Below are 23,132 nucleotides of genomic sequence, written 5' to 3'. Positions count from 1 at the left end.
TTTCAAATATGATTTTATTTTCATTACCGTAATTTAAAGTGTTTTATAACTATACATTTTCTCCTATAATGGCCCTAAACATGGGGGAGGGGGGTCACACTGACTATCATTGTCAGGGGCTTGAATGCCTCTGGTAGGGTCTCCCAAGACAAAGAGGTTTTGGGTGATGGCTCAGTCAAAAAACCCTTATAAAGCTCTTCCAATTATCAAAAGATAAGGCACGACATTGCAAGTTTCAGAGCTTTCTCTGCTTCATCACATTTGACATTTTTCAAACAGTTTAGGACTGGACTGTTTAGCATGGACACCAGACACAGTATGACAGTTGGTTTCTGGCCCCCTGTGAACTAATGGCATTTATTGCCATCCTCCTCTTGGGGAGGCTGACGAAACTTCCATCACTGAGTGATGCATTGTTCTCAAAACTGGGACACCCACTGATCATGGACACTATGGCTAAAAACTGCTTCGAAGACATTATGCAACACATTCGCTTTGATGACATGGACACATGCAGGGAATGAGATGAGAATGAAAAGTTTCCTGAAGATTCAATGTTTGGGGATTTTTCAGTGGTAACTGGATCTCATCCTACAACCCAGAGACGAACATCACCATTTGCGAACAACTTTCCCCAACAGAGACTTGCTGCTGTTTCCTGCAGTACATTGCAACACAACGCAACACGTTTGGCATCAAGTTCTGGGTGGCCTGTGACTTGACATCTTGTCACAGTAGAAAGAGACTATCTGAAAATGTGACAATGAATCTAATAGAAACATTCATACAGTTCAAAATACCTTTGGACCATAATGAATTCAGTACTCAGATATGTTACCGATATTTAGATTTAGTAGTCCTATGTTTTTTTTATTCTGTTGTTGCATTAAGTTATGTGCCAATATGATAAGTTTTTACTTTCTGGACCTGGATTATTCACCTCTGGAGTATACCGTCCACTAGGGAACACAGCGATGGCCAGTCAATGGATTTTATAACACGATTTACATGGCAGCACTAAATGCACATGTCCTTTATAAGGTGGACTTCTTGGTGGAGCTTGCTAGTGAACCTTTGCCAGAGAATTTTCTCAGTCACATTTGAAAACCTAGAATGCTGAAAAGGACAGACTTCTTTGGCGCGAACCTCTCACACCTTACCAAGGGAAAAGTGAAATATGCCAGATGAACTGTTGGTACAGGAACAATCAAGCCACTGTGCAGTGTGTCAATTGCTACACTACAATTAAACATATGGCAATTGCAGGGGGGAGGTGGTGTGGCAGTGCCAAATATGTTAAAACATTGTAGTAGTGAGCTGAAGTCCCAAGCAACAAGTGAAACAAACCAAAGGATACTCAACAATCTTTTTTAGCCTTATTGCATGCAGAAGGCCAATATCTATTCTCACTCACTTCACCCATATAAGGCACAGAATTGTGTATTTGTAAATTTTCTTTAGTACTATCTAATAAAAAAAATCTTGTTTAAATCTTGTACATCAACAATAAATCTCAGCAAGAGATAAAAAAGAAGGTTTTACTTAGAAGAGGGGAAGATAATTCTCTGTTGTGATCAGGAAGTTTACATATTATTACTTCAACACAGTAAATTTTTAGTGTTAAAGTAAGAGTTAAATTTAACATCAATCCCAAGTGCATTTGGTCCCATTCTGAATTAGTGTCAGATTAACTCTCTGCATAGTGTATATGTTACTCCAGATATTGTTGTAATACTGTAACTCTAAAAGAGTTTGACACTACATATTTAACACTGTGCAATTTACTGTAGCCTACTGCAGCCACCTGGCTGCTTATAATCTGGCCAATTAAATGCTTCTCCTCTCTCTCTCTCTCTCTCTCTCTCTCTGTGATCTCACATACAACATGCCCACTCGTTATATATATAGAGCAATCTTGTTGTTTCACACCTGAGTTAGGATATTAGCTTAAAACTAATCCCTTTGGACATGGAAGTTAGAAAGCCAAAATGTTTGGGCTTTGGGCCTTATAGATAAAGCATATACAATTAATCAGGAGTGGTTTCCACTTTGAGACTTCTAGGTCAACACCATTGCAGACCAATGTGACAGCCTCTGTCCATCTTGAGTATTTTACAGGGGCTTGTTTTCTCCTGTCTCTTCTGCTATGCAGTTCTCCCCAGGTGATTCTCATTAACGCAGCTTATGAAGAGGTTAGGCATTCAGTCCCAGATTCAGGTTCTGTAACAGCCTGATGGCTTCGGTTCTAGACAGTCCCAGCAGCAGTGAGCTCCTCATCCAGGGTTGGCACCTGTTTTAGACAGTTCCAACTCCAGACCTTTTATTGGATTCAAATAAATTATATTAACAGTTGGTCTTGTGTTGTCTCACCTCCCTTTGTTGCTGTCCCTGAGTCAGAGCATTAACATAAAAAACAAAAACAAAAAAAAAAACAGCACAAAATCACTCATGTTTTTCACAAAATATCTAAATAATAAAGACTTTCTGGAAAAGATTATTTGTACTGATAAGACAGTATCTGGACTTTTTGGTATGCATGCATCTACTTCCAGTGTAAAACTAAATGTATTTAACAAACAGAAAATGTGCTGTAAAGTTAGATAATCCTGGGCTGTTTTTATTGAATTTGTGATTCAATCAAAGTCTCCGGTGGAATAAGGAATTTTCTTCTTTACAAGAAAATCCCAAAGGAAAGTAACTGGCCATCAGTTTGCTTGCTGTTTTGTTACCTTAAGCTCAAACCTAACTATGTCAAGTGGCAATAAAAAATTACCCAAAGCACACCTTTCAGTAGGTCAAGAAAAGAATAGTACGGTAATCAAAATCTCAACCTAAATTTGTTTGAAATGCTTTTGCATAAATAAAAACTTTACAGTGTGACCTTAGTAAAAACTATTCAAATACTTGATAGTAGTTGTCACCATACAAACAGGTACAGTAACAGGTATGGGAAGAAGTTTTTTTAATACAATTATTTTAAATCTTAATTTTTAATATGACATGATTAACTTTGTCTAAAATATAACATATTTGATTATCAGAAATTATTTAAGTGTGAAAAAAATAATTAAGCAGAAGGTTATTTAGAACCTTTACCATTTAACATTTAAGCAGCAGAATTTAGCAGTAAATGCATGATTTGCTGTTTGAAAAATAACAAAAACATTTTCAGATTTTGATTTAGAAAACTTTTTTTTTTCACTGCTGTTGAAAGAAGCTACCTAAGGTTTTTGACTTGACTAAGCAAGAACTGATTATATTCCATCCAAAAAAATAAGCAGCAAAAAGCTGTCATACTGAGTTACCAGTTTTCTCTTTCAGGCACTAATGTTGCTTTTATAAAATGTTTCAAGCAGTTCCTGAGAATGCCATTCATAAAAAGCCACGGCAGTAATTTTTACTGCCATCTACATCTACAGCTGACTAAAATATGATTTTGGGACAAACAATACTTCCAGTTTTGGAGAGGAGATTTGTTTTAATATGTTCATGGATCTTTTGTTTCAGTTTACAGTCTTAATTTATGTATAATCTGACCTGACTTGCTCTAAATATTTCAGACCATGATGCAAAAAATTAAAACAGCAGAGACCTTAGACTGTGATTATCAGTTGCTGAAGGATGCAAACTTTGCTAATTAAACAAGGACTACAGTGAATATTTTCTATCCTATTGGACTGCTGTTTTATTAATTTTCATTCTTAATAGCAAAAATAAGCTCTTAGCAAGGTCTCAAAACTCAGAATGTAACAGGGGCATGAAGCACTAATTCAATACATGAGCTTATAGTATTGTTTTAGGATGACTTCCCCTGGTTCCATTATCTATTATTAAAAATGCCCTGTTCTTTAAAGTCTATGGTGAAGTGAAGATTGTAGTTATTATGTAGTTAAGATTGTAGTGGTCTGTAATATTTCATTCCCACTTATTGCCATTTCAGCTCAGGCTCCTTACATTTCATACATTTAAATAAATAAGTCATTTTATAACTTGCCTCATTTTTGCATATCTCTCCTTTTTGTCTAGTTTTATCATTTCTTTTGAACACGAAGATGAGCATGATGTGCTAAAATCTCCTGCAATATTGATTTTATTGCATTTTACTCTCTATCAGGGTTCTGGTCCCTACCTGGAACTGTTAACTTCTCTGAATTAAGATATTATACAAATACTTGTTAAACCAGAAAAAACTCTAAGTCAACCCCAGTATATATACGTATATATATATATATATATATATATATATATATATATATATATATATATATATATATATATATATATATATATATATATTTATATATATATATATATATATATATATATATATATATATATATATATATATATATATATATATATATATATATATATATATATATATATATATATATATATATATATATAAAGCTGATCTACTGTATAAGCACCTCAATGTGGGCATGAATCAGTGCCTGGCTGATGTAAGAGTTCCTATGGAAAAGGTTTCCTTCTACTTGAAAACAGTATTTTTTAAACACAAAATGGAAAAAATACAAAATTACAAAGGGATAAGATGGCTGTGACACTCTGCACATATTTGAATAATGACTTGCTGGGTCTTCAGAGCACATATTTTTTAACTTGCATAAATGGGATTATCAAAATCTAAGTAGTGGAAAAATGAAGTTGCAACATCACTAGTTAATATCAATTTACAATGTGAAGAAAAAGTATTTGCCTCTCTACGGGTTCTTCTATTTTTGCTTTTCTGTTAATTTTTTTTATGTCATTCTACAAATTCAAATCACAGTCAGATCTAACCTATCCAAGCCAATCTGGCACTATGGGAAAATACAGGTCCTCCCTCTTTATTCCATATGACATTAAGCTTATATTATTCCCTTGCCAATAGAATCAGGAAAACCATTAAATAGAATATCTGCTGACATGAAGTTGACTTAAAAGATCCTAAACAGCAACACATAATCACAGACTCATTTTCTTTCCAGGTTTAATCCAGGAGGTCATAAAAGAACCTGGAGCAAAAAAAATCCCCAAACAGAATGTCTGCCCTTCAGTTTATGACCATACTCTCAGCAAACGTTGGATATGCAAGAGGGCAACATAAATACCTACAAAAAAATACAAATGTAAAAATAAAAAAGAGGAAAGAAAACTATAATATTGTGAAGGGGCTCAGCTTTAGGAGTTATGTATTATTTATATACAGTTGCATGACCACCTTTTTCCTATGTCTTATTATGAAATCCTTAGTATTTAACAGTGACAAAAAAAAAACGAAAGAACAGTGATTTTTTTAGGGGAGAGCGCTGTATCTTTCCATTTGTGGATTTGCGTTGTTATTTTTAAGTCTTGCGTGGGGAGTTTTCTCTTTATGTCAGATTCTATCAAATTCAAAAGCAATGTCCTTTCATAAGCAACTTAGCTCTGTACTAAAACTGTTTTTTCCTCATTAAATGACAATGTCAGCATCCATAACGCCGGAGGAGGTCATGAAGGGGTTTGATGAGTAAGAAAATGATGTGACTGATACAGCGCAGGGTTTTTTTAGGCAGTAAACATCTTCAGTATCATGAGAGACATAACCAGTGGAAGAAATATATTTGAGTAAACAGAAACATCTGAGCAAAACATTTAAAAGTAGATGTTATTTATTTTTACTTTAGTCTATCATCTGCAAAGTGGCCGCAGGATTCCTCTGCTCAGAATTACATGTTGACTTTAATCAAAAATAATGTGTGTATATACATAACTACTAGTGTTTAAGTGATTGAGTTAAATACTGCCTGAAAGCAGAGAAAGTCTGCCATTGTATCCTGCACTGGTGGACTGCTGAATTAAATTTAGTTGTCTCCACTGGCATGAGTATCTAAAATGAGATTTCTTTCACCTGCTCTCTGCAAACAGCAAGGACAGCCTGAATAAAGGGACCACAGTTTCAGTGCTGTGAAATTAGATGAAGTGCAGAGAATCAGCAGCCTTCTTCCGCTGGCGAACTTTGCAAGAGCAGGATCCTCCTGTGACAGCCTGACTAAACGGATTGCTTCTTTTAACAGGAAAGGAAAGTGCACTGGAGCTTTCCCATCCATTAGATGATGAGTTACTACTGTCATGTTTAAAACACAGATACAGGGGGGAAGCTGGGAAATATGGAAAACATAGATTGATGAAACATTTGTTAAGACAAATGACAGACACTCTTACTTGTTCATGCCAGTATATGCATATCTGCTCTTTATATCTTAGTGTTGGGAACAAGTACAGGCCTAGCTAAATGGAGCGGACCCCAGAGGATTCAGTGTTCGCCTGCAGGAAAATTAACTTTTTCCTCAAATCTCACCAAAAAGCTGTGGGGGCGTTTGGCTGCTCAGAACGAGAGAATTTATACTGTAGGCTGGTAGGGTTGGATTCAGCAAAAAATGAGGGAGGATGCTCCGCTTTTGTATCGCTTGCTAGGTGTTCTTGGCAGCTTGTCGTCCTTTGTGACTAGTAATGTGCCTCCAACCTCGGGCACCAGAAAGCTGCTTTTTACCTGCGTGGGAAGACTTTCCATCCACTCTTCTTCCAATTTCAGAGGACATTTTTACCCTCCTGTTATATTTAACTTGTTCATCCTGAGAAGGGGAAAAAATTCAGTTTAAGTAGCTGAAAACTGTTGGGCTATTTGATGGGAGAAAAACATTCAACCACAAAACTTTAATCAAAAACAATCAAGTACAACCAGACCAGATTTACAAAAGGCCATGTAAGCTCTCTTATGCATGAGCTCATTGTCAACCAATACAGTACCACAGCACCAATAATGTTGCCTTGTTTTCATCCAAGTTGTATGGTTTTTGATGTTTTGATATTTTGTCAAAAGCGCTAAGTAAATTGTATTAAAATGAACTGCAGTGACTAAATTGAATGGAATTGAGAGGATATACCAATATTATAAATTGCACTCATTGCTTCACACCATAAAGCGGTAAGATGGGGGGGACTAGAGCCCATCTACTGTATAAAATTCCTTAATTTAAAAAAGTCACTATAATTCTTCCATATTAGAAGGATCCCAGATTATACAGCCTAATGAATTTTAAGTCGATTTAATGTAGAGTTTATCCAGTTTATTTGGCTGTCCTTTGTTTTGCATACATTAATGAAAAAGTGCAGAATGACACGAAAGTAATCAAGTCTTGGATTTAAAGATAGAGTAATAGCTTTCTTATTTTACTTAGCTAATCTCTTTTGTTGAGTTGGGTTTCTCTCATCTTCCTTTTTGACTATACCACTGTAGAGTTAAGTTCAGATAAAGTATTAATCGACAAAATAAAGTGTTACTATGGTTGTTATACCTTAAGATGACATGGCCCCTTACATCAACATCATCAAATGCTGAGGTTTCAGAGCAGCAACAAGCAATGCTACCATTCTGGATATGTCTGGATGTAGTTTTTCTTGAAGCACTGCCTCGAGCTGCAGTCCACATCTTTTGACTCTCCAGGAAATTCTTGAATAGACTTTTACTTTCAGATTCTCTCCAAGCTGAAGTTATCTTTGTTCCTTGTGCTTCTCTTTCTTTCACACTTTTATCTTCCACATCTTTTTCTGATCAGTTGTTTGGATACAGCACTCTGATCAGAATCTTATTGGTGAAGGGTTTTCAGCAGTCTTAACCATGATGTGTAGACATATTAACACATAATAGGACTACATTTCTGTTTTGAGGAACCATATCATGGGCTTTACTGTGTTTATTTAAGATCATTAAAATGATTACAAAATAAAAGCGTGAAGTTTGTAGTTTGGTGTATTACAAATTGTTTTATTTTTAGGTATCTTTATCGCGGTGTACCTGTGTCTTTTCCTTCGCCAACTTTCTGCAGACCCCCGCTGATGTCTTGTATTGGCTTTGTAAGAGAGACCCAACAGCTGCATTATTTCACAAATATCTGTAAAGACACGTTTGTCAGTGTGACTCAATCTTGGTGGGAGATACATTTTAAAGACTGCCAACAGAATCCACCCACATTTTTAGGAGTAATGGAGCTGTCACTGGCTAAATCTGACCCCAGAGTAACCCTAAGAGGGGCAATGATATGCTGCCCATCCGTCCACAGGAAGGGAGAGGAGAGTAGGCAGCGGAGTGAGGGGGGGCTTTATCTGATGATAGCAGTCATCTTCACTGAAATGAGAAAAAATAGAGGTCATTGTGTCACCGTAGCCCCATGGGATGAAGTGTTTATATGTGTGTGGGGAAGGCTGAATCCCTGCAGAGAGAAGGATGCTGGTAGGATGCTGAACTGATTGTAGATGCTTGGCTGGAGCTGATGAAGTCTCCCTCTAGGCGATATGAAAAATATCACGTCCTCCCATTCCTGCAAACCAGTTAAATTACAGGTGGTGATGTGTGGAAGCGCCCCCTCACTCTCTTTCTCTCTCACACACACATCACAGCAGTCAGAGTAAGTCGTTCCTCACTAAGTAGGTTACTTCCTCCCTGGTTGGCGTGCATCGCTGGGGCTTAATGAAGCAAACCTTAGCCATGAGCGCGTAATGGACGGAGGAGGGGGGTAAACTCGCATCCAATCTGATGCCTCAGGATGGGGGTTACATTGCATGCTTCTTTTCCCGTCAGCTCTCCATCCGTGGCGCGTCTCAGTCTCTGAACGCACGGCTCCGGACACCAGCGACTGCTGACGCCCCCACATACACACACCGATGCGCTCTCTCATCCCCAGTTTACAGATGCATCGTTGGCGATTGAACTGATCGAAGGAGCACATCTGTTGAAAGCGCTGATGGTAGGGTTGCTTTTTCTATTTCCCCATGTTGTTCCTTTTACGCGCAGAAAACCGACAGTTTGCTGGTGGAGCAGCGGATCGAAGGCAAAACAATCATGCCAAATGGGGTTTCGGTGGATATTTCATTGCATAAATTCCTAAACTTTTGTAAAATGTATAAATTAGAATTTTAAGAGACGTTTTTCTTTCAAATCGGGTATATTATAGAAATCAGATCCTTTAAAAGTCTTCATAACTTTCATCCACGTGTTTACACCAATCGGGCATAAGATTAGGATGAATGGACCCCATTAGAGCTTTGAAAATGCTCCGTGGTGTCTGGAAGATTTTTATTATAAGAGTTTTATTTTGTCAATCACACCCAAAAGAAACTTGATTAATAGTTGTGCTCCAGGGTGTGCCAGGGTACAGCAACATGCTTAAATCAGAATCAGTATCAGAAATACTTTAATAATCCCTGAGGGAAATAAATGACTTTTGTTGGCATCTGATCTGTTGGAAAACTTCAGTTCTTTTATCAAATAAGGATTTCTTAATATTATCTCTTATCCAAAATATAAAGAGTTTAAACTGGCCAAATTATTTTCTCATACATACTTCTCAGTAATTTTTTTAAAACATGGTTTAAAGCTTAAGATTCCATTTTAATTAAGAAATCACAACAAGCAGTCAGCTTTAATTTTTTTTTTTTTTTTTTAGATTCACCCTAATATTGTTTTGCACCATGGTTTTTCTCCCACAAGGTTTACATTTGATCACTGCTGCACTTCAAGAAAATTCATCATGGAAATTTCATGAGAGCTGTACAAAACAAATTTTTGTTTTGTAAATGACAATAAATGCTGTCTAAGTCTAAGTTTTCCAAGGCACCAAAGTTTTATTCAAGCACCACCTTATTTGCCACAGAAAACTACAACGCATTCTTTTAATCATCACAATTACGCTCAAACTTCAACCCCAAATCTTAAGCTTAAATATGCAGAAGTTACTGTTGTTAATTATAATGATGAACTTGATTTGTATATATTTATTTTGTTTAAGCCAAACAGGTTGAATTGGCTTTTTTCCCTGAATTTATGTGACCAGCCTCCATTCCTTTTACAGCAACCTTTTAAAGCAATGCTGTCATGATCATGGACAAGACACGATGAGAGTTGACCTTTTTCTTCATTTTTCTATCTTCCACCCCAATGCCTTTTGCCCATGTGTGTATTTTGTCCTTTAGGAATCATGTTGGACAAGATTAATCTTTTTACCGCACAAGAGTTCCTTGTGTAGCCAAGGGGTCACATGCATCATGTTTGCTGCAGCTATGTACGCGTGGAATGGGTTAAAACAGAGAGAAAAATGGTAGGAAAAGAAGAGATTGATAAACGAGGAACAGAGCAAAAAAGACCAGCCGCGGGCTCCCGGCGATGCTGCTGCTGTTGCTCGGCCCCTCTGTGTTTTCCAGGATTGATCATCAGCCTTCACCAATAAACAGCCTTGCTTTGTGGATGTGTGAACTCTCTGAGGGGCCCCTAATAGAAAAATCTATGGCTCTGTCCCCATCCCTCAATAAGTCGGATCCCAAATCCCTCAGTCCCACCTTCATCACTAACTTCTAACCTCATTTGTTGCTTTTGTTTTTCCACAGAGGCAATTACCTTACTCACGCCGTGCACCGCAGCAGTCTTGCTGCTGGCTGTGTTATCTCAGCAGCAGCAGCGAATGCGCTCACTGAATTTACAACTCAAACTTGGCCGAGGAACGTGTGCCACACTGCATAATCTTTAGTTGATCCTGTCCCCCAGGCTTTTATCCCTTGTAAGAACTGTTATTTTATGAGGGATACAAAAAGCTGAACCCTCTAGTCTCCCTTCCAGCTGTTGACAGAGTGTCCATTATTTCTGACGCAAGTCCGTTTGCTGAAGGAGTTATAAGACAGGCAGCAGGGGGGACTTGCAAATCAAATTGCTGAAATCTATTGAAGCATCTGTCTTCATTCTCCGGAGGGCGGTGAGGTGAGGAGAAACAAGGTTCTGAGCCCTGATCATGTCTGGAAGGGAAAACAAAACCTGCCTCTGAGGAATTATGTGATGCTCCTGGGTTAGAAAGCTGGATGTGGATGGCGAAGTTATTGAATTGACATTCTTTTTTAAGTGGCAGGGAAAAAAAGACTGGTCAAAGGTTCTTATATTTGTACCCATTCATGCACTTGTTATATACAGCTGCCAACTCGGTCGACTTTTTTTAAAGAAATTGCGTGTTCCTGCTTTTCTGTCTTTCAGTAGGTTCCAGTCCAAGAAGGTCTTTCCCCTTGATGAGTTCATTCCCTATTTATTTAACTGTATTCAAACAGAATGTCTCATGATGTCAGCTTGATTCCGCTTCCCTTCACCCACAGAGTAAACGTCTTTCGGTTGCCACTGTTTGTGATTAATGGAACATCAAAAGCTCAGTGTGATACATTCCCGAGGATACGAGTCTGCCAGGGACACATAAACATCATTAATGAAGAGGAAGCAGATTGAAGAGAGACGGAACGAGGGTGAGGAGGCTAAAAAAAGGGGAGGGGAACATTTATTCTTGTCAGGAATTTGATGTATAGGGTATTTACCTGTGGTTTTGATAATGATTGCCTCTGCAAAGCCACTTTGAGGGATGAAGGGATAGTTTGCACTCAGTGATCAGATGTCATTATCTACCATCAGTTTTCTGCATGCAGCGATGAATGGATGGCAGCTTTTTTTTATCCCAACTCCATCTGGAAAAATCCCATCTCCCTTTGCTTTTTGATGGCCAGTGGCAAAAAAGATGGAGAAGCCCACAAAAGAAACTTCTCTACTCAAGAAGTGAGCTTTATTTATCTGAGTATGCAGCTCTCTCGTGGGCTTATAGGCTTAATTACCCAGAAGAGAGGGAAGTTAAGATGAAATGCAATTACACAACTGTATGCAAAGTGTCCTGAATTGTGGAGCTGTTGTAGATGCATCACTGCTATATTATCCAAATGAAGGTCTGACGTTTGCACAGTCATAATGTAGTTTTTTGACAGTGTAAAAATGTTCATGTTCACTGTTCATACACAATATTTAAGCTTTTTTTTAAACACTCAACAATAATATTTAATTCCTTTTATAAGAAACTAATCCGATAAATAAAGAGCGAAGTTCTGCAAGCATTTAAAGAAAATCCTGTTATAGGCTGCAAAAGACTTGAGACATGAGTAAAGGTTAAAGGTTCAGCTTCAATAATAGCTTATTCAAAGTCTGGACTAGGGTTGCACAGTAAAATCTTCCAATTATCCAATTTTGCCCTCAGTCCAATTGAATATTCAACTTCCTGTATATTTAAAAGTATTTCTCAATTAATTTATCACTAACTTTATTAAGAGTGGAAGGTTAATAGAGCTGTTACTGACATTTAAAATTAATTCTTATAGGTCTGTGGCCTGAAGATATCTGTCAGCAGATTCTTTCCATCAAAACGGACTGAGCTTCTCTGTAGTGTTTTGTTTTCTTGACAGAACACCCTGGCAAATATTTTACCTTTTAGATGTGTCTAGCTTTGGTCAAACCACTAAAAACCTTCTGGATTCAAAAGAAATGTCCTAATTTTCCACTTAATCTTTACACACTACTTTATTATGGCATATAATATAAAACCTTTTATGAATTATGTCGAAGTTTAGGTTGTTAATATGTGCATGCTAGACTGGAAAAAACGTGGCACATATGGTAGAAAAGAATGTTAAACATTTATGCAAATGTCTGTCCAGGAAGTGCCTTTAAGCAATATTTCCAACAACTCCAATAAGAGCTGCTCTGAAGACCATCAGTAAATCCCCTAGAGGTTTCACTATATGGGAGTTGAACATGCAAAAAACTGAAGAAAGTCATCGAAACAAAATCTCATTAAGTGTCTTTTACTGTGTCTTCCCTACGGCGCCAGCGTGAAGGATGTAGAGCTGGAGGTGGGGGCAGGATGGAGTGTTCCTGGAAGACGGTGTTGCTGCTGGTGTGTGCTTCTCTTGGGGTCCAGTACACGGCTATCCAAACCCTGAGGGACTCTCTGTCTGGACCCTGTCAGAGAGCCTACCGCTGCAGGAGCAGGTACCACAGAGGTACGGTGTTATAGCAAATTAAAAGTGTGCTAAAGGCTGAAAAGTGTGCATATACTACAGGAGAATTTAGTATTAATCTAAACAATATTTTGTTCAGGCTACATATTTAAGTGGGACTACTGACATTGCATTAACATCGTATGTGGCTAACAATCCAAGTAGTCTCCACCTAGAAAGATATCAAATCACTCCATAAGTTTAATTTTGCGAAAATATACTAGAAACAAACAAGCGGTGTACAGACTGAAATCAGGGGGTGTGCACTATAAAAGCCTTTTATTTGTAATAACAGCTTTAGGAAATGCCCTGTGTGCATTATTGAGGTTTAATGTGACATAGTCTGTTTTTAGACCTTAAAGGTTCTGGGAATCTTTTTGATGCCCTCCCATCTTCAGTTCATTCCATAGATTTTCAATCGGTTTGAAGCCTGATGATTAACTGGGTCTTTCAAGTAGCTTTATTTATAGGTCTGAAACCAACTGAGAGTTTCAGAGGTTTAAATTTGGATCGCCGTCTTGTTTAAAAAGAAACCCTTGAATGCCATTCAGATTCTTACAAGAGCATTGCTGCAGGTTTCTTCATTCAACCTTCAATGATATGAAATATGCAGGTACCATATGTTGTTATCTTTAGTGTGTGTTGGTGTTTGTACTTACTGCAAAGTGAGGACACATTTTACTAGTAAAGTAAGGACTGATACAAAGTGAGGACCTTTTACAGGTCCTTCCTTTCTTGGTCTAGGTTTAGTACCAAGGTGTGATTTAGGTTTAGGTTAAGCACAGGTTAAGGTATGTACCACTAATAGTTAGGTTTACCGGTAAGTTAAGTGTCATGGTAACGCTATACGTTAAAGGTATAGTGGAGGATTTGTGCTCATTTTTAAAAAGATTATAATAGTTTTGTATATTTCTATTTATCGTTTCGTTTATTAACCTCATAGGTTTTAAAAATGTGTCTAAGTTCAAAGGTATTATAGAGGATTTCCAAGTTTTTTGAAAAGACCCCGCCCTTCTCCACTTTAAAAAAAATGCACATGCACAACGCTCTACCCACTCCCGAGTGGAACGCCTAGTCAACTCATGCGAGAGCGTGTACAAACCCATTTCTCTTCGTGCACGGTGTTTAAAAGTTTCTGTTTCAATCACTCGTATAAGCTTACTTTCCAAAAGAAGATTTGCTATTTTCTACTATTTCAGACTCACCACCGGTAAGTGAAAATTAGTACGAGCATGTAGACCTTACGTATACATATCACCAGAATGATTGACATTTAGGAGGACCACTTATTTTGATGATCCACCCGGAAGAACATCCTCCGATATACATTAAATTGTAGTCAAAGAGATTGTAAGCAAGATCCTCGCTTTGTATTTAAAATGTGGATATATGTGTGTGTGTGTTTTCTTTTTTTTTAATACATTATATGTTAAATTTTCTGGAAAGCTAGCATGATTTGAGGAACCACTGCTCCTTGTGGGGCCTGATGTCTGGACCGCATAAGAGGAATTGCTGTTTTTGGGTCAGGGGTCTCATTTAATGATTAAGGGTTAATTGAGTTTAGGTAAGGGTTAGGGCTAGCTATGTATGAACTTGTGGGTGTGTATTTGTTTATGTTTATATTTAGGACTGTTTTTTTATATATTTTTTTACCTTCTGAGGACCAACAGGTATTGTGGTGGGCACTCATTTTAATGTTAGGGAGACAGTTTAGAAATATGGTGTGAAATCACTTTAGGTTAGGGTTAGAAGTATGCTGTTAATGGTTAGGTTTAAGGTAAATGTCAGGGTTAGGCATAAATACAATCACTAAAATGAATGTAAATCAATGCAAAGTCTTGATATGGATAGAAATAACTTGTTGTGTTTGTGCTGTTTGCACAATGATCTGTAAAGCCACTCCTCTTTATAATGACATCAAGGTGTTTTTGTCTAAATGTTCATCCGCATGTTTTTATCAGCTTCAACATGTGTCTCTTCAGCAGTGGACTCTTCTGCAAAAAGGGTTCTAGGGTGGTAGATGTATAACCTATTCTTTACGTGTACCAACTATGAATTAAAGTCTAACCCGTTTGATTTTAAATCATTGTTGCAATAGAATTGTAATGGTAAAAAGGGGAAAAGACTAGTTAATGGCAGCATTTCTGCCTGCACATAATAATCATAAGAAAGAGGACCATACCAGGGCCAGGACCAGCTCTACAGGGGTGGTGGCCCCGGCTGGCCTCTGTGTAGAACCGTCCATGGTGGTAGTAAACTGAAGAGTGGTTTTAATAAAAGAACACCATTATTGCATAGGAAAAAAACCTCAGTAAGAGGAGATGCCCTCTTCAACATTTTTTGCATAGCCAGAGACAGTTAACCGTCCCTGCTCAGCCCAGTCCATTGTTTCCTTTGAATCATGATAAAGCTTTCTGCACTGTGTCACATAGAAAATATCACCAGGGAAATCATCTTGCCATGCCAGTAATGATAAAAGCATTTTTCTTGTCAAAGAATGATAGTTCTCTCCATCTCTCTGGGTCCCTTGTTTGGTGCTCCCTTACAAAGTCCAAACATGTAAATGTTTGATGTGGGAGAAGACATGGCCTCTGGAGATGATTTTTGTTATTCACACCATTCTCTCACACGGGTCAGCCTTGTGTTAATGGGGCAACAGTATCTAAAAGAGACTTCATTTGAATCTAAAAACAAAACCTGCCTCTTATTTTTCGGGGTCACCCACTTGGTTTTCTTGCCCAACTGTCAGGACCCTTAAATAAATTTAGAATTATTGTCTCAATACATGAAAACCCTTTTGCCTTTCATAACTATCCAGGGGTTGTGACAGTCTGTTCGTGTTTAAATTAAACCTTTACAAATTTACCTTCACTCTATATTTTGTCTGTTGCTTTTGTTTATCAGTCTACATTTTAAAGCTGATGCTAAAACAACTGTTACGATCTATAAAACATGTCTTTCTCGGGATTGCATCTCCTTGTTTACCTATGCTTTCTGCCATTTCTTCCCTTATACTTCACTACTTATTCAATATTCCACAGTAGGAGTATTGAAAATTGTTTTAATCCCTTTGTTTATGTGGACTAAGGTGTTAATTTCATATCAATAGCCCCATTTAAAATACATTTACTCAGAAAATACATTTACACATTTAAAACTTTTTCAGCATCTTTATTTGTGTGCCTGAAACTTAAAATGCTGCAGCTGTGGATGCACTTTAACATTTAACATGCTAATGGTAGCGTCAGAATTTTAAACAAAGACTTTCAGAATCAGGTTTCAACATTACTTCTGCTACAGGTGCAAATTAAGAGGATCTCCCTGAAAAGAAAGAAAGGATAAATAAAACTTAATTTTCCTTCCATTTATGATCATCTCTCTCACCACACAAATGTAACTTGCAAGCAACAGCCTACTGCATAAAAAATATCCCCTTTGCAATCAACTATTCATCAGCAGTGATTACGCATCAGTTATTTAGCTCTATATTTAGAAATCCACCATTTCATAACCCACCTTTGGAAACCACCATCAGTCTCCTCCGTGTTTACTCACTACATTATTCAAACTGTATTGGCTTTAATATGCAGTTTTCCAGGATTCAAATTATACTGTAATTCACATGAATGAGTTAAAGTTGCTCATTAAAATTTGCTACTGCTTTACAGTAGTGCAGATTTTTTGGATTTGAGTTTTTAAAGCCTTTTTGTGATAACTTTTTGTGAGAATTAGACATGAATGATAAGAATTTTGTGTTTTTATTTTTTCTTTGTTTAAGATTACAGATGGGCTGCCTTGTGCGATGAAAGCTGGATACCCATCGAGTTACCTCAGAAACATATATTGCTTTTTACAACCACACGCAGTGGCTCCTCTTTCACCGGACAACTCCTCAACCAGCATCCTGGGGTCTTCTATGTGTTCGAGCCCCTCTACCATGTCCAGCAAGCCTTCACCAACTCCAGCAGTAGGCTCCGCCGAACTTTAGATCGCAGAGCTTTGCTGGGAGCATATAGGGATCTCCTCTTAAACCTGTACACCTGCGATCTTCACTTTATGGAGAATTATATCCGCCCTGAGCCCCAGGAACATATCACAAGCTCATTTTTCCGAAGGAGCTCAAGCCATGCCCTCTGTTCTCCACCAGTTTGTTTGGAAGGGGGGACTGCTGCGATATCTGATTTACCTGATGAAATCTGGTGTCCTAAAAAATGTGGAGCTCTGAACCTTACTTTAGCATCCATGTCATGTAATTCAAAAGGACATATAGCCATAAAAACCGTTCGGATTCCAGAGGTGGGAGACCTGCGTACTCTCACTGAAGATCCGCGCCTGGACCTGAAGATCATCCACCTGGTGAGAGACCCTAGAGCCATCCTGGCCTCACGCATCACTGCATTCTCTGACCAGTTTCGTGCTTGGAAAATATGGAATGCCACTGGACGCCAGCCCCGATACGTGGACCTTTCACAGATCACCAGCACCTGTAAGGACATGGTTGCCTCTGCAAGAACAGGGCTGCAGAGACCAGCATGGCTGCGAGGACGCTACATGCTGGTGCGGTACGAGGACTTGGCTCTTAACCCAAATGTCAGGGCCACTGAGATTTACAGCTTTCTGGGGCTAGAGATGGAAGAAAGGGTGAGGATGTGGATTGTGAAAAACACCAAGAGCAATGTGTCTGCTCCTTCTGAGTGGAATTACAAATACTCCACCACGAGAGATTCTAGAGCGACAGCAGAAAGCTGGAGGCTCCGTCTCAGCTTTGACATTGTAAGAACAATTCAGGATCTTTGCAGCGAGACTTTGGCTTTGCTTGGATACAAGCAGGTTCATTCTGCTGCAGAACTCAGAAACATGTCACAAAGCTTAGTGCAGCAGAGAACATTTCAGTCTGTCACGTGATAAGGCAAATAATCTGCTTATTTATAAATGTATATTTGATCAGATATCAATCTCTCAAGATGCTGATAAAAAGAATGTAAGTTGTGAATCTGGCCAATACCGAAATTCCTTTGTTCGATTCTTGTTGGTTTGTTTTTTATTTTAAAAGTGACAATTCTGTAAATGTTGGATACTACTATTTCTGCTGCATACCCACACAGATATTACCTGGGGTTTCGATCAAGGATTATTTTTTAGATAAATGGCATTTGTCCAGCTGCAACCCTGGGAACAGTGGATTTGGTTTTACTTTGCCAATTTTTAGGAAAGAAAATGCTGCCTATTCTTTTTTATTTGATTAGCTTTCATATCTCCATTTAGCCCATGCTCATTATTCTGCTGATTCAAAAAGCCATTTTTTTTCTTATTCCAATTGTTGAACTCCAAATTAATTGGTACCTTTATAAATTTTAGATTTAGGGTAATCTTTCAGACTGACAGTGATGTTAAGATTTTTTGTGCCTTAGGCAGAGTCCGACATATACCCACATGAGGAGTTAAAAGGCTAAGTTGATGGCTTTCAAAACTCAAAGATCTTGAGCTTATTGCAAAAGGTGATTGGTAATAAATATTAGCATGCAATAATATTCTCAGTAATTTTTAAAAGCTATTTATTTCTATAGTCCAAAACAAGCTTTTCTAATGATTAATGGAAGGGCACAAATACAATGTTTTGAATTGCATTACTATCATGAGTCCTCAGAATTTTGAACTTAAATAATTGTTTTTTTCTCTCATAAAAAAAAAGCTTTAATATGTAGGGACTGTTTTTGCTTTTTCTTATCTGTCTACACAATGCAACCCGCTCTGCACTGTGCACAGCAGAACACAGCTGAATATGTAGCCATCAGATTTTAAGATGCTCATAGCAAAAAGTAATTCTTTTTCAGCACAAAATAAACTGCAACCACACCGGAACATGTCACTTAAACCCTGTTTAAAACAGAGTAAACATACTGATGCTAGCCTAGCACTTGCTTTGCATAGGCATAATACCTGTCTATTGTTTGTTTTCAAGCGGAAATATCTTTAGAAACAAAACTATGTTTGTTCTGAGTAAAGCCACTATTAAAACAATACAGTCACTTGTTTAACCCTGCTAGCTGTGGGTTGACACAGATCATCCAAGCTCTCCAGCAGAATCTGGTCGGTAAAATATCTGCTACTTTTAAGAGAGAAGAACACTGCTCCAACTTTATTTTAGATTCTTAAGTGAGATATAAGTGTCAGAAGGACAGGAAGCATCATCTCCAATTGCAGTATGTTGGAAAAAAAACCTACAGCACTTTCCACGCTGTATTTTCTATAATGCCTTGCCTCCTGTGAGCTAAAGTCAGTGTCTCTCCCTTATAACTTCATCTCTATTTCCAGCTGTATGAAGTGCCTCTGCAGCAAATAAAAATCCCCGCAGTGAGGTATGTGTAAACACCATCTGCAAAAGAAACTCAGAATCAACTGTCCACACATTTCTTTCACCATCTCTAGTGTTTCCATATGAAAACAGCTTTGATCTAACATTTAAGAGTGAGAGAAAAGGTGGAACTATGCTACACTGATGAAGACTCTCAATGTTTTGTTCTTTATCTGTCTGGCTTTCAAAGTTCAAAGCTAGTTAAGGAAAAGCAGATAATGACCCGAAATTATATGTCTGCAGAAAATCTGCCAAATAATCTTCTGCAAAACAGAGAACTTCTTCTTCACCAGCTTTGTACTGAGAAAGCCCATCGGATGAAGGATGAAATATAGGTGGTGTTACTGTGGCTTATTTGGCAGATTGTATAGCAATGGGAAGATTGTAGGTTTGATCACACCTCCACCTGTCACATGTAAATTAGCCCTTGGGCAAGGCACTTAACTTCAGTCTGTGTATCAGTTTAAAGATGTCTGTTAAGGAGTGTGGATGTGATTGTAGTGTAAAGAGCTTTGAGTGAATAAATTAGTGCATTGTTTACCATTTGCACAACTAAAGGTGGAGTCCATTTGTTTTGTTTTTACATTTTATGGAGTTGTAAATGTAGTAATAATTTTATCTTGCAACCTTAATATAAGGAAAAGTAAAAATGAGTTGGTCATGTTAACTCTAAAGCTACATTCACACAGCAGCCCGAAGTGACCCAAATGTGATATTTTTGCACATTTGCGACGTGTATCTGATCTTTTCATGACAATCAAAGGAACATAGATCAGTTTTTTTCCTATGAGACCCAGGCCACTTTTCTATGTGGTTCTGAATCTGATACGTATCTGAACTTTATTTTCAACCTTCTTGAAAAGATTGTGTTGTTAATACACAAGCTGAGGTTGAAAAAGAAATGAAAGATCGCATGATGCTCTCCAACAGTACCATCAATGTTTATTTCTGTAAACACAGAGCATGCTGGCTTGTGATGTCATTGGGTCCTCTAATCTTTATTCAGGACACTTTGGTTGTATTAATGCAGTTCACACAGGAGATCACATACAAGTCGCATATATCTGGAAATGGGAACAACAACACAAATTGATTGGATTTCATAAAAGAAAAACCTGATTTGATTTTTTGCTTAATTTTGATTTAACCTACAAGTTCAAATGTGTTATCGCACAATATTAGCACTGGGCCTTTAGCAGTCATTGAAAAATGCTTGAGTCTCACCTTTTATCAAACAACAGGGCCTACAATTATCTATGTTCTATCTCTCATTCATTCACATGCAACTATCCCACTATAACTTTCATCTCACTGGAAAAATAAGCATGTTTTGCTGGAACATGCTAGTACATTTTATAATATTCACAGCAAATTATCACAGTATTTAAAAACAATTAGATAATTGATCATAGCGATAAAGCAACTTGAAACTACAATCCTTAACGTCCTTAAACGTTTTTGGGTTTAAGCTCTCATGTCACATACACTGTGTTGACTCAAAATACCTGCTTTAATGTGCCTGATAGCACAGCAAACCATTGCTGAAGCAAAAACAACAGCTTAAAATCTACTCTGGTGTTGCTTATATTTTTGTAACAGATGTACTGAATACTTGAACTTTGGAATTTGAGGCCTTCAAACTGAATAATAGCTAAAAATTCAGTGAAATTGTTTAAAAAATAGATATACTCTAGACTGTGTAATACACAATGGCAATGGTTAATACTTTTATCCATTATCTGTTGGCCTTTTGAGCCCTGATTCCCACAGCAATAGTTTATATTTTCACATTTCTGGCTCAGTAATGGTATCATTAATAATAATCCCTGTACTTCTTGTAAGAGTTCTTATAACAGTGAGTTTGTAGAAACATAAAGAAATCCTAAAAGCGCTAGAAGGCTGATATTTGAAAGCATTTTTTTTCTGATTTTTGCAATTCCCAACAACTCAACTCAGACAAAAGGTTGCATTAGCCAATATTAAACATCTACACTTTCACAAGAGAGCTACCGGGTTTGTCGTTCTGTACTTAATCTGTGTTATTACCCCAGGGCTGACATTTGTATTGTGAGTCTACCCAGATGAGTTTTTTAACAAGACTAGCGTAATGTATCTTCTTCTACAAGTAAGGGCCTGTGGCAAAATTGAAAAGTTAGCTTTATTGTTGGCGGACACAGATTGGAATGATCAATCACAACTGAAGAGACAAACCGATACAGCCGACTATAGAGGCTGAAACAGCAGTTTAGCATAGTAAAACATTTGCTGTGCAGCTTGGAAGATGCCAAAATAAACTTAAATTATGGATCTTTGTGAAAGTCTTTCTGCATTAATGCAGTACTGTCTTCAAGAGAACTACACTGAATAAATTTAGTCTGAATTGAACAAAGTTATTGGGATACACTAAAACAGGACTGTTATTTATCTGACTGCCTTCCAGCTCTCTGAATTCCCAGTGATATTGTGACTGTCTGCTACAGTTAATGAAAATACTGATGATAATCTGATAAGATAAAAAAAAAACTGAACCATCCTTTTAACTAGTTCCTGAGCTGTCATTGATTACATATGTTGGTTTTGTTGCTAAGTGAACCTCAGCTCAGAAGATCTCTTGAATCCATTTACACCTGTGAAAGTGTTGATTGCGCTTTATTCACACAGGAAAACAAATAGTTAGAAATATTCAAGCTTTTCTTTTTAGCTTTTTGCTGCTAGAGATGTTGAAGGGGAAAATGAAGGGTTTTACTTCTGCAAAGTCTGCAAACTGATTTATTGTTAAATCTTTTGGAGGTAGAAACTGTTACATTGAACAACTCTTGATGTTATTAAATGTATTTTGTCTTTATTTTCATATCTAATTATTAATCCCAGCTTTCTGTGGGGCTTTAAAAGTGTAAAGTTTATTTACTGAAAAGGTTTATAGATTGTGTGGTTTTATTCATTATTTGAGATCCTTGATTAAAAAACTGAGTGCACAAACACAGTTTTTTTGTGATTTTTGTTGGATTTAGGTGTGTTATGGTCTTGCTTCTTTGTATTGTGTCTTGTAACTAATGTTTCACTTACAAATAAAAACAAATCCATGTATTGTGTTTAATTTATCTTCAAACCTAGAAGGAACAACATCCATACCATTCAGACTCTGTCTGAAGTGCAATGTATCCAGATATTTGACAGCTAAGAGATGCATTTGTTCTGGTCTTTGTGTCTAAATAAAGAAAGGATGGGTGTCGTCTCCAGGCACCGGTCCATTTCATCTAATGTGGAGCTGCTGTCTTGTGATAAACACTAGGAGTAGTTTCCGAGGATGCACTCCTCGTATAAACCATAGACAAACCACTGAGTGGCTGTGATTTTATTCCAGTTTGAATTTTAACATTACATTATGCAGAGGTTTTGGTTCTCTCTCAGTAGTAGATATGAGCTTTCTAGCATGTGATGTTGATGAAAGCCACAGTGGGTGATGGAAAATATGCAATTTAAGTAGAATCATCCTGCTGCTCCCTGAGTAGAATTAAATCTGAGGTGAAATTGTTCCTTTAATAATGTATTTTTAGGCCCCCAGTTTTTCCCCCCATCTTTCTTTCAGCTGCTGACACCAAAGTTCTCTCAGCACAAAGAATTGATCTTCAGATTCAGCTGAGGAGAAGCACGATTTTAAGATGCATTGAGGAAAGACCAGCCCCTTTTCTTTGAACTTAATCTGCAAGGCTACACAAACTGGCCATAAAGCAAAGCTTTATGACACGCAGGAAGACGTACTTCATTGGTTTTTCCATTCCTGCCCTGACACACAAAGCTGCGACTGGCCTGAGTCAGCCAGCAGCTAATTACCCATTTCTTTTCCACTCAATACAGACAACCCTTTCTGTCTCTTTAACTTTGC

General features: G+C 37.5%; 1 protein-coding gene across 2 annotated transcripts; it reads left to right on the top strand.

Moving 5' to 3' along the window:
• The first annotated feature begins 8,415 nt into the window (after positions 1-8,415).
• On the top strand, positions 8,416-22,440 carry si:ch73-62b13.1 (uncharacterized protein LOC100002270 homolog). 2 transcript variants are annotated; one of them, XM_038305600.1, is made up of 4 exons: positions 8,417-8,789; positions 11,176-11,319; positions 12,723-12,894; positions 16,670-22,440. In XM_038305600.1, the coding sequence occupies exons 3-4, from the start codon at positions 12,756-12,758 to the stop codon at positions 17,794-17,796; spliced, it is 1,266 nt and encodes a 421-aa protein (XP_038161528.1). In that variant the 5' UTR covers positions 8,417-8,789; positions 11,176-11,319; positions 12,723-12,755; the 3' UTR covers positions 17,797-22,440. The 2 variants fall into 2 exon arrangements, with proteins under 2 accessions (XP_038161527.1, XP_038161528.1); XM_038305599.1 differs by lacking the exon at positions 11,176-11,319 and having other exon boundaries at positions 8,416-8,789.
• Positions 22,441-23,132: the final 692 nt, after the last annotated feature.

This window comes from Cyprinodon tularosa, unplaced genomic scaffold, assembly GCF_016077235.1.
Source record: "Cyprinodon tularosa strain WSP-4 unplaced genomic scaffold, ASM1607723v1 ctg56, whole genome shotgun sequence".
Classification (NCBI taxonomy): domain Eukaryota; kingdom Metazoa; phylum Chordata; class Actinopteri; order Cyprinodontiformes; family Cyprinodontidae; genus Cyprinodon; species Cyprinodon tularosa.
This window is presented reverse-complemented; position numbering and strand designations above follow the sequence as displayed.